This window comes from Sphaeramia orbicularis, chromosome 11 (genome assembly GCF_902148855.1).
Source record: "Sphaeramia orbicularis chromosome 11, fSphaOr1.1, whole genome shotgun sequence".
Lineage (NCBI taxonomy): Eukaryota > Metazoa > Chordata > Actinopteri > Kurtiformes > Apogonidae > Sphaeramia > Sphaeramia orbicularis.
The window spans coordinates 51,823,390-51,839,839 of NC_043967.1; the positions used below are offsets into that span (position 1 = coordinate 51,823,390).

The 16,450-nt window shown below is 40.7% G+C and overlaps 2 protein-coding genes across 2 annotated transcripts; one reads left to right on the top strand and one right to left on the bottom strand.

Annotated features, from left to right (window-relative positions):
- Positions 1–130: 130 nt before the first annotated feature.
- On the bottom strand, positions 131–12,947 carry bop1 (BOP1 ribosomal biogenesis factor). Its single transcript, XM_030147025.1, has 16 exons — positions 12,819–12,947; positions 12,053–12,277; positions 10,620–10,724; positions 10,235–10,389; positions 8,485–8,602; positions 6,808–6,909; positions 5,519–5,731; positions 5,245–5,406; positions 4,781–4,861; positions 4,600–4,669; positions 3,126–3,258; positions 2,835–3,018; positions 2,464–2,755; positions 941–1,025; positions 728–835; positions 131–429 (listed from the first exon to the last, which is right to left on the bottom strand). The coding sequence occupies exons 1-16, from the start codon at positions 12,945–12,947 to the stop codon at positions 276–278; spliced, it is 2,316 nt and encodes a 771-aa protein (XP_030002885.1). The 3' UTR covers positions 131–275.
- Positions 12,948–13,313: 366 nt separating this feature from the next.
- On the top strand, positions 13,314–16,446 carry ntaq1 (N-terminal glutamine amidase 1). The gene is made up of 6 exons (XM_030147053.1): positions 13,314–13,436; positions 14,963–15,062; positions 15,179–15,229; positions 15,305–15,453; positions 15,692–15,816; positions 15,900–16,446. Exons 1-6 carry the CDS (start codon positions 13,375–13,377, stop codon positions 16,046–16,048), a joined length of 636 nt encoding a protein of 211 aa, XP_030002913.1. The 5' UTR covers positions 13,314–13,374; the 3' UTR covers positions 16,049–16,446.
- Positions 16,447–16,450: the final 4 nt, after the last annotated feature.

Genomic DNA, 16,450 nt, shown 5'->3' on the forward strand with positions numbered 1-16,450 from the left:
AATAATAAGAAATAAGTTAGAAGATTTTACTTCGGCTAAAAAAAGTTTTATCTTCTGTTAAAAGTGAAGTGGCTCCTGATGTTAAATATGCAAAGTCTATGAGAAAATGATAAAAATCAGACATTTCAACAAAGTATTAAACAGTTTAATAAACATAATTTTTTATTTAGAGTTTTATCTTTATGTTCATGGCCACAAACAGTTTAATCTCTAGATGTTAATGTGAATAAAAAAAAGTGAAAAAACTTTTATGAAACACAGATCAGACATTGCATTCAGGTGAACAGTCGAACGGTGGCATCGGCTCCAGATGAGAAGACCCAGGGCTGTGTGGGGTGAAAGGTCACATCCAGGACGCCCAGGTCATGAGTGATTTCATGACCTTTGAGCACCTTCACCGGTACGATCAGAGGGTTCTGCAGCAGGTCACTGAGGGGTCAGAGGGTTCAAAGTTAAAGGTGCTTTTACTGCAATGTCAAACTAATTCAAAAATGTTTAATATGTTAATTCATGAATTCTGTATCAATTTGATGTTATAGATTCAGATTTAACATTTTGACATAATTCCCTAAAGCCATGAGATGATAATGTTAGAGAATCACTCCATGTTTTTGTGTAGTTTTATAGATTTTTCTGCATTTTTGTGTATATTTTCCTTGTATCCCTGTATTTTGATATTTTCTGCATTTCTATCAGTACTTTCATGTATTTTGAGTATTTTTTTTACTTGTAAACTGTCCCGTGGCAGATGATCACTGATCCGTCATCTGATGCTGAAGCGAACAGCGGGTAAGATCTGTGATAGGCCACGCCCCTCACGGCCTTCTTATGGTGTCTGGAAACAGGAAGTGAGCACAACAATCAATATGATCAATACAACATCGATGAAATCAAATCGATTCTAGTCCGATGCACAGGTCAGATGGTGTCTGGGACGTACCGTAACATCTTGTACGGTTTGGTTGAGAGGTCAAGGTCAAACCAGCCCAGTCTACAGTCGTAACTGCCACAGATCACATGATCACCTGGAGGCAGACAGGTGAGACCAGTACATGAACCATTAAAACCTTCACACAACAGGAATGACACAAAGAAATGATAGGAAACACTGTGTCTGAATATTTTACACTAAAACTCTTAAAATGAGAGTTTATTAAGAGCTCATTAATGAAGAATAACTGGAAACATCCCAGAAACACTAAAGGTTCAGTGTTTGATATTTGGTGACATCTGTAATAAGATAAGTCATTACAGTTTGAGGATTATAACTGGTCCACACAGTAGAGCAGGGGTCTCAAACATGCGGCCCGGGGGCCAAATGTGGCCCACCAAAGGTTCCAATCCGGCCCATGGGATGAATTTACAAAGTGCAAAAATTCCACAGTCAAGGCTGTGGAACTCATTTTAGTTCATATTCAGTATGTTCACATACAGACCGATATAGTAAAATAATAGCATAAAAACCTACAAAAAATAATGACTCCATATTTTCTTCTTGGTTTGATGTGAAAAAAATATTACACTATGCCTATAAAAAATGATAACCTCAAATTTTTGCCTTTGTTTTAGTGCAAAAAATAACATTAAATTATGAAAATACTTACATTTACAAACTATCCTGTAACAATAAAATGCGAATAATCTGAACAAATATGAACAGCCTGAAATGTATAAAGAACAATTTTAACAATTTACTGCCTGTTACTCAGTGTTTAGTGTCGTTGTGGCAAATACTTCAGGGTAAAAATAGGGCTGACAAGCCACTCCAGGACCCACAAAAACTGAAGTCAAGGTCATCATTGAGATTGCTGGATGAACAACAGTGTCTTTGTAGATCTGATCCATAATGCACGTGTGTAAATGATAACTTGAGGAATAATATTGTTAAAATTCCACTAAATTTTCTTAAGTTTTTTATTTAAATTTCAGTTTATTCAGGTTATTCACCTTTTTTTGGGATAGTTTATAGAAGTAAGTATTTTCATAATTTAATGGGTTTTTTTGCACTAAAACAAAGAAAAATGTTTGCACTTGTCATTGTTTATAGGTTGTCATTCTATTATTTTACTGGTCCGGCCACTGCAGATCAAATCAGGCTAAATGTAGCCCCTGAAAGAAAATGAGTTTGAGAGCCCTGCAGTGGAGGGTAATAATGTACCAAAACATTGGATTCACCTGATATGAAACAGAAAAAAGATGTCCGTTCTGAACTAATATAGAAATATTACTCAAACTACAAGTACTTTGGATTTAATCTAGTTTGTATTATAGATTACATATAGATATATTATAATACAGCTCAGCTATTTTGATTATGTTCTGTTTTTACCACAGAACCCAGTTTGATGGAATGAAAAACTAAAAATGGTGATATTCGATTTATTTCAGGTGTTATATTGAGTCTGTTCTATTGAGCTAGTGGTTCTGCAGTGGTTCTGGTGTGTACTGGTTCTGGTTCTGTACCTGACGAGTGCACGTCCATGCTGGAGATCCACTTGGAGTTGGCTTGGAGTTTCTTGGTCATCTCCTGTTTGACCAGGTTGTAGATGCGGATGCAGCGCTGCGTGGCCACAAAGAAGTAGGGCCTGATGGGGTGGAAGGATACGCACTGCACTAGGCCTTTGTTCTTCCTGAACGGGTTCTGGCTCCGCCTCCTGCTCAGCTGATGGATCAGCACCTGCAGGTGGCTCGAGTGGTCCGGCATCACTGACGCCAGGTAGTCACCCTTAGCATGCCACGCCACCTGCTGGACGGCCTGGGGGTCAAAGGTTAGTGATCAGTGGTCGATCAGCGTAGGGGGGGTTGACAGTGGGTTTACAGCTGTGTGGTCTTACTTTGGCATGCTGAATCTTCAGGTGGATCCCCTGGTTAAGTTCCTCCCCCTCCGTCTCAATCCAGGAAACAGGCCCCTCCCCTTCTGTTGTCTCCGCCTCCTGCTGACCTGAGAGAAGACGCTCTGTGGCCGAGATGACCTGTTTGTCTCCTAGAGAAGGAGACAGGATCAAGACCACCGATTCCCTGCAGGAAACAGAGACAGACAAGTCAACATGGAGACAGACGGGTTGTCAGACAGACGGGTTGTCAAACAGACAGGTTACTGTGGTGTCAGACAGACGGGTTCTTACACAGCGACCGCCAGCAGACAGACGGCAGGGTTCGGGTTCCAGCTGATGCTCTTCACAGCTCCGCCCACCTGGACCGTCTTCATACAACGAGACGAACAAACCTCCCAGATCCTGACGGAGCCGTCATCACTTCCTGTAAGAGGTGAGACAAAAGGTGTGAGACAGCTGTCCTACAGATTTCCCAGTGTTTGTTTCCAAATCAAAAGAAAAGAACACCGTTAAGGATGCGTTTTCCAGTTTTATGCTCAAATCACACAAAGAAAAGCAAGTAACAAGCAGTGGTGTTTAACACGTCGGTCCTGGTTCAGGGAGACCCGGTCTTGGAGTCAGAGGAGGGGGTCGTCAGGGGTCAGGGTGTAACTCCTGGGGTTCAGCTGGGTTCAGCCTAAACCTGGTCTGGGTGGGGGTCTTCACTGTCCCCTGATTCAGTGTCAGCGGGTTGAACTTTTCCCCCGTGGTCCAGATGGTTTTCCTGCACATTCAGGTCTGAGATCAGGCTCCGACTGTTCAGACTATCATCATCACCTGGAAGGATCTGGAGGTTCCTGAAGGATCTGGATGATCAATACCTCTTTGATGGCCAAAGCCAATAGTTGGTTCCACATTGTTGGCAGTACATCACACTCATCCCTTGTGTGGGTTTAACTCCACCAGGGTGTCCTCTGGATCACATGTCTGTGTTTTACTGCTGACATGATCAAACTGTGACCTCCAGCTCACAACAAGGGAAAGCTACTGGTCCAACCGGAGAAGTCTGTCAGGGTTTTCATCATGAGCGATGGGAGGATGGAGCAGGTCAACAAACATACAGGTTGTCAGCAGTGATGCAGACGTTCAGATGGTAGATGGTCTGTTGTGAACAGAAGGAGCTGAGCCAAGAGGTGGATTTCTCAACTCTCCAGTCAAACTACATTCCTACTCTTATCTATGGTCACAAGCTGTTGATACTGATGGTAGACATGAGTTTCCTCTGATTGGTTGAGGAGTTTCATTATCCAAGAGGAGTTAATAGTAGAGCCACAGCGCCTCCACACTGAGAAGAGCCAGCTGAGGTGGTTCCTCTGATAAGGAGGAATCACAGACCGTTCAGTGGGGAGGTGTTTCATGTCCGACCAGCAGACCCCAGTGGCCTCCTCCACGCAGGAGACATTATACCTGTGGACTGGTGCCAAACTCCTGCCTCTGAGACCAGGTCCACACCAGAGGAAGACCATGAATGAATGAATGAATGAATGGGTACTAACTCATGTCATCCACATAATGTTTGATATAAACATCAACTCATTTCCTCTTTTGTGGGTTTTTCTTCAATCTGTCATTTTATTTCCTCCAGTCCAACCATAAAACCCCCCTCTTAGAGATCACGTCTTGTGACAATGAATCTAAGTGCTTGTTATGCTTTTTTTTATAAACATAAAACCATAAAACAAAAATACACACAGATGTGCATGTGTTTGATTGACAGGTGTGTTACCTGAAGCAAGCCACTGTCCTGATGGAGACACACTGATGGAGCGGATCAGACCAGTGTGACCCCGATATACCTGGACACAAACAAACACACACACACAGGTAAAGGGTATCAGAGCCTCAACCTCACACACAGGACTGTTGTTGTTTACCAGTGGTTTGTTAGTTGTCATTGTGTTATTTACCAGAGACTGTGTGGTGGGAAACGGCTGCAGGTCTTTGGGTTTGGGCAGCTTTGGAATCAGGTCTTCTGGATTTACGTTCACCTGCAGAGACAGAGCAGATGAAATTTAATGAAAACCAAAAGAGTTGAAGAGCAAAAAGTATTTCAACTGAAATTAAAATAGATCAAAGCAGTTTTAAAAAACATGAAAATTCAACAAAACCTGAATAGTGTCAGATAAAATCCGGCTTTGTTTTGTTTTTCTTCTGATGTTGAAGGTTCATCATGAACAACAATTAAAGGTATTTGTAATTTTTAATATAAATGGGAAAACATGTTAATTATCTTTAACACAAAGTATTTTTTTCATCTGACCCTTTTCAGCTTCTACAAATAAAACTAACACTAAAATTAAATAAAGTTAATCCAAAACTTGTCAGTTCATCTAAATTTAAACTACAGGTGTGTTCAGGTCAGGCGTTTTACCCTCATCTTCCTCTGTCGTGGACACAGGTAAAGGTCGAGGCAGCGTTCGAAGCGTTCATGGATGAATCGTGGAAACGCAGGAACCTGACGGAGGCTCGAGAACTTTCTGGGAACGAACGGTAACTTCCTGTCTGACGGATCCTGCTGGTCCCACAGAGCCCTCTGAAACAGAGACAGTTCATACATGCCATCTCAGATTTATTATAGAATCCTCTGAGGTCAGTAGGTAAATAACATTCACACCTGGGAACTGCAGGTTAGTCATGTGACCTACCTCCTCGTCTGTGAACAGGTACTCAGGTGGGGGGTTGTAGGACTCCTGGTGACTGGGAAGTGGGATTTTGGGGGCGGGCAGGTGCATCTTGTGTTTGGCCACAAGTGAGGAGTCCTCACCTGTCCACAGATCATAGTACCGCCCTTTACTGTCGTCCTCCACCCGCCGAGGTTTAATCCAACCCATCTTTATGGCGTGGACCATTTTAGACACCTGGACATGGGTAGACAGACAGGTGGAATTAGACAGATGGACAGGTGGAGACAGACAGACAGACAGACAGACAGATATAGATGGACAGACAGACAGGTGGAGACAGACAGAGAGGTGGAGTCAGAGGGTAGACGGACAGGTGGAATTAGACAGACAGACAGGTATAGTCAGACAGACAGACAGGTGGAGTCAGTCAGACAGACAGACAGGTATAGTCAGACAGACAGACAGGTGGAGTCAGACAGACAGACAGGTGGAGCCAAACAGACATACAAGTGGGGTCAGTCAGACAGACAGACAGACAGGTGAGTCAGAGACAGACAGGTGGAGTCAGAAAGACAGACAGAGAGGTGGAGTCAGACAGATGGGCAGATGGGCAGGTGGAGTCAGACAGACAGACAGGTGAGTCAAAGACAGACAGGTGGAGTCAGAAAGTCAGACAGACAGAGAGGTGGAGTCAGACAGATGGGCAGGTGGAGTCAGACAGACAGACAGGTGAGTCAGAGACAGACAGGTAGAGTCAGATAGACAGAGAGGTGGAGTCAGACAGACAGACAGACAGGTGAGTCAGGGACAGACAGATGGAGTCAGACAGACAGAGAGGTGGAGTCAGACAGACAGACACACAGACAGACACACAACAGACAGACAGGTGAGTCAGAGACAGACAGGTGGAGTCAGACAGACAGAGAGGTGGAGTCAGACAGCCAGACAGGTGGAGACAGACAGAGGGGTGGAGACAGACAGACAAACAGAGAGGTGGAGACAGACAGACAGACAGGTGGAGACAGACAGACAGACAGAGAGGTGGAGTCAGACAGACAGGTGGAGACAGCGAGACAGGGGTGGGGTCAGGCAGACAGAGAGGTAGATACAGACAGATGGGCAGGTGGAGTCAGACAGACGGGCAGTGAGTCAGAGACAGACATGTGGAATCAGACAGACAGGTGGAGACAGACAGATGGGTGGAGTCAGACAGACAGAGGAGTGGAGTCAGACAGACAGACAGACAGACAGGTGAGTGGGCCTGGGGCCTGGGGGTGGGGGTGGTTTTTCTGTCTTCATATATTCTTTACCTTCTCCTTCTCTATGAGTGATGGGATGAAGCTGCGTTTGTCTGCAGGTCTGTTGGTGACCGGATGGATCATCACGTCTGAAGTGAAGAACTCCACAGTGGGCTGAAGAAGACGAGGTGTTAGACACAAACTTAATATTCATACGGCTGCAGTGTCTATAACAGGTAATAACATATTACAGCATCGACCAGTGGATTCATCACAAATAACATATACATCATCTTTGACGCTGTGCATTTTTTTCCTCTAACCTTTTCATAAATACAATATTTCTGAATAACGCTGAAGCTGGTATTATTAAGATGAACTCCTTTAGCGTTCCTAAACCTATTTTATGTAGTTGAATCATTCTTTTCTGGAAAGTCTTTTAACCTTTTCTTTACTTTTGTAATGGGCTGTCTGTGAAAGACAACAATTAGAGTCCAACTAAATGACTTGAAGTCTTTGTGGAAGAAGCAGTTGGTGCAGAAAACCAGAAGAATCTAAACCCAACCAGACCGTGTCGTTACAAACAGATACTCAGACTCGTTTATTCCCTCTGCCATCAGGCTGATCAATGAGTCAGATGTAGTTATTGGTTTGAATAACCTATATGGGTCTATTGACTAACTTACCTGTGTTTTCATAAGCTGTTCTCACTGTATGATGTATAGTCTGGGAAAAAATTATTAGACCACCCTTGTTTTCTTACATTTCTTGTTCATTTTAATGCCTGGTACAACTAAATGTATATTTGTTTGGACAAATGTAATGATAACAACAAAAATAGCTCATAATAGTTTAATTTCAGTGCTGATATCTATCCATTTTCCATGGATTTTTTGATAATAACCAACATCACTTCAGTTCTTAGATCAATAATTTTGGTATAGTACTGACAAAAACAGTGCTTTTAGACATTCCATGTTTTTCTTTTCTGTCTAGACAGACTGTTTTAATCATATGATACATACAGGAGTTAGTACTTGATTACATAACCATTGTTTTTGATGACTTTTGATGGTCTAGTATTTTGCCCGCAGCTGTATGTGGATAGAAACCACGTAGTGCATAACACAGCTTTTATTGTGCCTTAAGTTTAAAATTATTCAGAAATTCAGAATTGAGATGGTAGATATGTTTTTGTTGCTGATTTTTTTTATTATTATTATGGTGTGAATGCTCAGTGCTGTACACATTTAAGTTGATGCAAGTAGTGTATTAGTTGAAAAGGATAGGCAAAAAAATAAGCTTTTGCTTCTAGCCTATTCCTTTTTTCGTTTTTATGTTTATTATGATTAATGTACTGAGTACAATGATTGACGTAAAACCAAAAATAGATTCATTCATTCATTCATGTATTATGCATGGTTTTGCAAATTATAGTTTTTCTGAAAAAAAAGAATGACTTCTGATGGTCTAATGATTTTTTCCATGACTGTATGTCTGAAATGACTGATGTCTTTTTCCTTATATTATAATTATGATTCACTCCATGAACATCTATCTATCTATCTATCTATCTATCTATCTATCTATCTATCTATCTATCTATCTATCTATCTATCCCATTAAAGTGTTTCTGAGCTGCTCTGAATCTGCAGGAACACAGTACAGTACGCTGGTACCTGGTGCTGGTTAGTGTACTGTACATGGTACCTGTTATGTAGTACCCCAGTACTAGTTGACGTGTCATACCTCGTACTCATTGAAGTTGACATCTCCAAACTGTCCTCTCTGCAGACGGTTCACCAGATCCACCTGCTCATCTGACAGAACGATGTCACGTCCTGTCTGCTTGTCATGGATTGTTTTCCTGCATGAGTTAAAGGTTAGAGGTTAAAGGTTAACTCCATCTTTTATCCCAGTAGTCAAATGGAGGCCGTTTCTCAATACCAAGTGCACATAGTATGGTCTTGCAAACTTGGCGAGTACTGTCTTGGTAAGAACAGCCCCAGAGAACGGACATCCTACGAACACAAGTCTCTCCATAACTGTAACGGCTTCGTACTTGTGACCTTTCCTCCCTGGCTCTGCTGCATTTCTATCATCAGCTCCCAAACGTATTTCCACGATCTACCACAATATGTCACTCAGTTCGATTTCAGTACATTTATACTACTATTTACAAGTCGTTTACATTTTTTTATACATTTTGTATATTTTTCAAAACTGGAACAAATTTCATTGAATCCTATATGATGATAAAGATCTATTTCTTGCTGTTCTGTCTCTGGCACGTGTTACACCATTGTATCACATCATCTGGTGACGGTCATTTACTCTATAAAACGTTTCTGAATTAAGTTATCACAGAATCCACCGTTGCATTCGAAAGCAGCACAAAGTGCATCTTGGGATATTTACCAGCCAAGACTACATGAGTCATCAACCAGTGCATCCTTGGTTTAAGCTAGCAGACAAGAACAACATTCGGGTATTCCATGTGTTTATGGTTTGTGCGAACTTTCAATTGGAACAGTACTTGGGTGATGACTGATGATGTTTCGCAAGATGGCGAGAATGGAAGAACAAACAAGAACGCATGTTGAGAAACGGCCTCAGTCTCTGCATTTTACCCATCCTAATATACATAATACCTAGCATTAGCATTAGCATATTAGTCACAGTGAGCTGCCATCGAAGGCGCTCAGGGACCAACTCCAGATCTTTATCAGCACCGTGGTCAAAGGCACTGACAGGAGAATTAACTTACATATACTGTACTTTTTTGTATACGGTTTTTGATGGTGGAGGAAACCAGAGGATTGTTAAAATTGTTAGCATTCCCTGTTTAAAGGAGTGATATTTTGCTTTTTTAAAATGGAGTTATGCATTTTCAAACATTTCCCTGTGGTCTACATAAACTGTAAATGCTATACTTGGGTCTGAATTCTTCATTAATTCAACTCCACAGGTCCATCTTCAACCCTATTTCTGTGTAATGAAACCAGAAAGGTAGTTTTGAGCGCTGGCCCTTTAAATCCAAATGAGCCACTTCACGCCCCACTGCCTCCAGGTTGTTGACCGTGTACTCTGTTCTGTTCAACTACTTGTGTTTGTCAATACAACCAACAACTGAACATTTTAAGTAATCGGCTCGAAGTTTGGACATATTTTCAGTTTTTTACTACAACCGCTGCTGCTGATAAACAATTATGTCGTACTCAGAGAAATGTTCATCAGAAGTCTGGACCTTATATGTGCAAATGTCCTGATGTAACTAGTTACAAACCGTAGCAAATTAAGAACGAATTGAAACAAGTTGTAGAAATCCACTCGATTTTTTGCCAAAATTAATATAAAAACAGGTTTGCAGCACCTGGAGGGTTCAAATTCCAACTTTTTTAACTATTAGGGTCCAAATGCACAAATAAATGAACCACAGACTAATAAAAGTGAGTTTAGCTAAATAAAACAAACCCTTTAAAACAGGCTAGCCTCTTACCAGTACTCGGGGTTCTCCATTTTGTCCAGGAATTCGTCCAGTTCGTCCTTATTTCTGATTGGCTTATAGATCTTCTTCCCATCGAGATTGTAGCCAATGTGAGGAAAGTCTTTGTACCACTCCATGGGAATGTTCCCCACAGTGTTCCTGATGTCCTGCAGAACCATGAGAACATCATTTAAAACCATCACTGAACCCGAAGGAACCTTTAAAAACAGGACCTGACAGAACTTTATAGAAACTGTTGGAACATGTATAAACAGGATCTGACAGAACAATAAAAAATTTGACAGGAACCTGAGGGAACGTTACAGAATCTGATAGATCACCAGAACATTAAAGAACTAGACAGAAGAACCTGACAGAATATTAGAGACCATCTCACCTCTTCATCTGATGAGTCGTGTTCATACTCGTTGACTTTCTCTTCTTCTGTTACTTCTTTTCCTTCCTTCTTCTTCTTCATCGTTGTCGTCTTCTTCTGCTCCGTCTACTCATGGAACACAACAGAAATCCTCATCTGTCTGATTTATTCTGATTCTGAAAACTTTCCAATCAACTTTGAGTCGTGTTCTTTAAGTGGACGTTGGAGTCACAACAATAACTGCATGGACAGTACAGGACCATATCACTGAATCATTTTTAGTGTGATTTGATAGAAAAAATGATAAAAACCACCAGTCAATGTGTAAACATCTGAGTTTGCAGTCACTGATTTAACTTTGATTTTTATAATTCTGATGAATAATATGAAGAATGTGAATCATAAACATGTCACAGCTGGAGATGGATCATTAAGGTCAGTCAGTTTTAGATTCTGCTGTGAGTAACACTCGACTTTATAGATACAACTTTGTGGACTTGTAGAGATAAACGGCAACATTTTGCATTGAAAAGTTTGGTTCCACACCTTCATTTTAGCACAAAGCAAACTGGTTTTAACTCCTCTCTTCTGTCTTTTCCATGATGCTATACATCCACATTTATATCTACAAGACTTGATCAGAATTAATTTACACATACAGTCGCAGAAAAAATTATAGAGCATCAAAAGTCATCACAAACAATGGTTATGCAATCGAGGACTAACTCCTGTGTGTATCATGTGACTAAAACAGGCAGAAAAGAAAACATGGAATGCCTAAAAGCAATGTTTTTGGCAGTATAATACCATAGCTGTTGATGTAAAACTTAAGTGAGTTTGGTTATTGTCAAGAAAACCATGGAAAATGGCTAGATATCAGCTCTGAAATTAAACCACTATGAGCTATTTTTGTGGTCATCATTATATTTGTCCACACAAATGTACTTTTAGTTGTACCAGGCATTAAAATGAACAAGAAATTGAAGAAAACAAGGGTGGTCTAATAATTTTTCTGCGACTGTATACAAGACTAGAGATGCTGTTTAAATACAGCCTCTATCAGTAGACTGGACAAACACTGTTACATGTGCAGTTCTGGTTGTGGTTCTAGTTCTAGTTCTGGACAGATCTTTAACCTCCTAAGACCCAGGACATGTCAGCAAAGTACAAGCTTTTTTCATTTTTTATTAAATAAGTGCCTATATTGGAAACATCATGATGCAACAGTTTTTTTAAGATGCAGTTTTTAAATTTTTATGGAATGTCCTTTGTGGTAGACAGTTTTCTTTTCTTTTTTTTTTTTTGTATGAAGTTGTGAGACTCTTGTCCACAAATGTGGAAAGTGGGTCCTAGGAGGTTAAACACAGACATTCTACTGCAGAATTACTAGATACTAGAGCCACAATCTGTCAATCATGACCTGAAAAGTGATTTAGAAATTAATCCATCTCTACCTGTCCTGTCTGCTGAGTCTCTGTCTTCAGATCCTCCTCTTCATCTTCATTACCAGATCCATCCTCTTCCTCCTCCTCCTCTTCATTGTCATCTTTATCATCATCATCCTCATCATCACTGTCGCTCCCAGAATCCTCCAGTCCAGAGTAAACGCTGTCCTCACTGTCTGACAGGTCATCATCTTCCTCTTCATCGACAGCTGCTTTATCTTTGAAACTGAAGATCTGAAACACATTAAACATGTCCCAGTGAGAATCCAAAACATCTGTGATCTGATTGGATGAAGACACAAACCCTCAAATATGGACTCCACACACAGACCTGCATGAGACCTGTTCTGGTAGAGTCTGGATGTGTTTAGTGTTAGATTATTGATGTTTTTATTGTGTGTTGTCGCTATTATTCTGTTTATGTTCAGCAGAAGACCCAGTCAGATTGGGTTTATAAATGCATTTACCTGAAAACAACAAATTCAGTGAATATGCGTGTTTTATCCGCTTTAAACCAGACACTAGACTCACTGATAAACTCAGATTCCAGACCAGATCCTGCTTCATCCAGATACCCAGAATCATCTGATCTGACTCTGAGACCTGAACCCGGACCCGTTTGAACCAGGAGGACCCGGTCTGATCTCCTGTCAGTGACTTGATTATTGATGATTAACTGATTATTACAGTATTATTGATCTGTGTCGGTCACAACCAGACCCGGCTCCTCTCCAGTCCGGTCCCCTCTTCCTCAACCCGGTTCCTCCAGACTCACCTCCTCTCCTTCGTCCCCCTCATCTCCCTCCTCTTTACTCCTCTTCTTTGCACTCTTCTCTCGGGCTTTCTTTTTCTCTTCTGTCTGTTCTTCTCTCCGCATGTTGCTGTTGCTGCTGCACGCCGCCATTAAAAAACACGTGGTCTTCGGCAGGGTGAGAGGTCATGGCTGTAGTTTCTGGTATTAGCGCCATCGTGTGTTCAAATATGTGTGCGTGCGTTCTTAAACATATCAACTGTTGTGATTGAATGATTATAAAGATCAAGAAAAAAAAAACTTTTGACCAGGAGTTATAAGGCCAATGAACAGGAGCGACCCAAGAAACAACAATAAAGATGGAAACTTTATGTAAAATGTTCCGAAGAAAATTTATTTTTATCCATAACAGTCTACATACATTACTATTAGTAAATATTTCCTTTAATTGTCATTACCAATTTATAATTCTAAATGAAATAATTATCTCTTTATTGCAAATTTTGTTTATGTTGCTACCCGGTACTCAAAGCCGGACCGGAAGTGGCACAACGGAGTGTTTTCACTGTGACACCGAAACATGCAGGATGAAAACAGAATCACAACGAACCGAGAAAACTGCACTTACACCAGCTGTTACTGGTAAATATGCACATTTATACAAATATAGACACATGCATACCGGTTATCACCGGTTCTGGTGGGTTTGTTGTTAAATGTATGAATTTACAGTCGTTCTACATATGAAAATAAACACTCTAGATTCATAAACATGGGACGCTTACTGCAGTTACACCAACTTTTACGGCTAATAGTGTGCATTTGTACAAATACGTACCGGTTATAACTGGTTCTAGTGGTAAATTACTGAGTATAATGTGAATATAAACAGGGTCTTTGATAATCTGTTACTCCTGGATTCTGTTTAAATAACACAGGTTTACGGTTATACTTCAGTAAGTCTTTATAGTAATATTACACCTGATAAACAAACATTAGGGATAAAACTGATATATCTGAGATTCCGCAATAACATCTGAATAAAGTTAAATCCAAAAGTCAATGTTCCGGAATAGTTAGAAAAAGAGTCGAATCAAAGTTAGTGTATTTATTCTCCTCATATCACATTAAAGGTAGATTTACCACAGACCATAGGAGATATACTGCACTCAAGCACACAATTCTTCACACAGCTGAGGGGCTGCACCCAATTATTTGAGACCTCATCATTTCTCATATCCCATATATGGACCATTTACAAATACAGTCTGACTTCAAAAATCCCACCTTATTTAACTCAACAAATAGTACTGATCCTTCAGTTGGATAATTACTGCAGTGATGAACATGTTTCAGCTGCAAGAAAATCTTTAACCCTAACTTGATGTCGTGAGTAGTTTATCTTTTCTTAAACAACCACCAGTTTGATAGAGAATTAAACTGTACAATGCCAGGATTCATCAGGATCAGATTGTTAAAGAGTTGTCTTGACAAAAGCATAATAGTTGCATAAGCATTGCATAGTGTAAACTATGCCACAGTTAATGTATTCTATTATTAAAGCTAAAGGCGGTCCAATGAAATATGGCATATGGGACTTTTTTTAGCCATGCTGTGTATGTACCTTATTGCTGGTCATCACTGGTTTCATCCATTAGAGGGAAATAAAGATACTGTTGAGTAAAACTGAGTAAAATTTAGTTTTTAATCTATTATAGAGGAAATGCATGTGTTGACTACGACTGGGTCAAAAATGCAGTCATGATGAAAAAAATTGAGTCAAATTTGGATATCAATAATTGTCATGATCAAAGTCAACTCATTATTTCTTTGTAGTTTAAAGGCTGACTTTTGGTCCTGAGTGAAAGTGAAAAGGAGATGTAGTGTAGTGTGTTTACTGTGACTGAAAACGTGGTTTCACTGGAGTGTACATTCTGAGAAATGTTATTTTGTTTTTCAAAACGGATCATTCAACTCATTCATCTTCAGTCATTAATCTAATTAATCTGATCAGTTTTAGGTTTGTATTTTATTTATATATAAACTTGTTAGACTGAAAATCTGGAGTTTGTTAAACATGTCCTCTGACACAGAACCAGAGTAACAGTAAAGTGGATGCATATGACTGATGTGGTTCTTCTGTCTGTTCTGTGTGTTCTGTAATGCAGCGAAGAAAATGTTTGGAAACTCTGTGAGTTTGTGAGAGCAGAAAGAACTGCACCCCTGGAACAGGTGTTTGCTGTTTTCATCTCCAACAAGAACAGAACGGTTAGAACATGGACCTTTTATTGTTATTATTATACTGAACACTGCTTATTGGACAGGTTCTACAGGTTCTCTGAACAGGTTGTAGAGCAGGACTGAAACTCTCCATTCTCCATCAGGTTCCACTGTGGAAACAGAAGTCTGGACGAGGAGATCATCCAGTGATCTGGGTCGGTGACCTCTCACTGTCTCATTGTTAGTGTAGTACCTTAAACATGATCCTGATGGAGTCTCTGTGTTTTTAGGACTACCACGTCATTCTGCTCCATGTCAGTCCTCAGTCTGATGCTATGGTTTACGATCTGGACACTGTGCTGTCGTTTCCCTGCAGCCTGCAGCTGTACGGCGCCAAAGCGCTGCGCTCTGACTACGGCATCAAACCTGCGTTCCACAGGTACGTCAGACCTGGAGGATGACCCTGAATAGTATGAGCTACTGTTCTGTGAGACCAAGATGGTTCAGACATCTGTCACCATGTTTGGGCGTTTCCATCACATTGAGTATCAGTTCTGTACATCCACCTCATCTTAGGAGGTGGTGAACATGACATATTCAGACTCCATGTCCCAGCATCCCCTTGGGTAAAAAGGTCTTTAGTTTTTAGCTGACTGTGATTTGTTTTTGTCCAATAGGAAGTTCCGAGTCATACCTGCTGACGTCTTCCTACAGAATTTCGCCTCTGATCGTTCACACATGAGGAAAGCTGATGGGTCGTGGCAAATGCCCCCTCCGTCTTACCCCCCCATCCACACAGCAGGTCACATGTCACCTCTGTCATACGTGATGATGTTAAAACATGTTGTGACCTCGGTTCAAGCTGACGATGTGTTTCCTCCTCAGAGTCTCAGATGAACTTGGATGATTTCATCAGTATGGAGAGCAGCGTGGGCTGGGGCAGCATCTACAGTCTGAATGACTTCCTGCAACGTTTCATACAAAAAACCTCATCTGAAACTTCATCTGCAGCAGCTACATCATTGTCATCGTAGTGTTACAGCCTGACTCAGTCAGAGTCACGGCATCCAAACAAACCAAATATGAACAGTGTGTCTGTGGAACAATGTGGAGTGTGTAACAGTACTGAACTATGATATGATGTCTAACTTCATCAATCAAAACCACAAACATATTTTGGCATTTCCGTCTCCTACTGAAGAACATTGAAAATTAAGGAAATTTTAATAAGAGTAAGATTAAACCATTTTTAGTCCAACGAAAGGTCCAATGGACTATTGGTGCCAGATGTCATCGGTCTGTCGTCCATAAACAGTTTTTCAAGAATCTTCTTCTGATTGAATAAAGTCAACAGTCAGATGTTTTTATTTCTTGACAAAGAGTTCAGACTGAATGAAACCAGTTCCTCAACAGAACCACACCTTCACCGAAGCAAA

Excerpts from the sequence above, each read along its gene's own strand:
- bop1 (XM_030147025.1), bottom strand. The coding sequence starts at position 12,947 with ATGGCGGCGTGCAGCAGCAACAGCAACATGCGGAGAGAAGAACAGACA. Across the intron at positions 6,910-8,484 it reads TCAACTTCAATGAGTACGAG|CCCACTGTGGAGTTCTTCAC; the intron begins GTATGACACGTC and ends CGTCTTCTTCAG. Across the intron at positions 836-940 it reads AAACCGTACAAGATGTTACG|ACACCATAAGAAGGCCGTGA; the intron begins GTACGTCCCAGA and ends TCCTGTTTCCAG.
- ntaq1 (XM_030147053.1), top strand. The coding sequence starts at position 13,375 with ATGCAGGATGAAAACAGAATCACAACGAACCGAGAAAACTGCACTTAC. Across the intron at positions 15,230-15,304 it reads GAGATCATCCAGTGATCTGG|GACTACCACGTCATTCTGCT; the intron begins GTCGGTGACCTC and ends CTGTGTTTTTAG. Across the intron at positions 15,454-15,691 it reads ATCAAACCTGCGTTCCACAG|GAAGTTCCGAGTCATACCTG; the intron begins GTACGTCAGACC and ends TTTGTCCAATAG.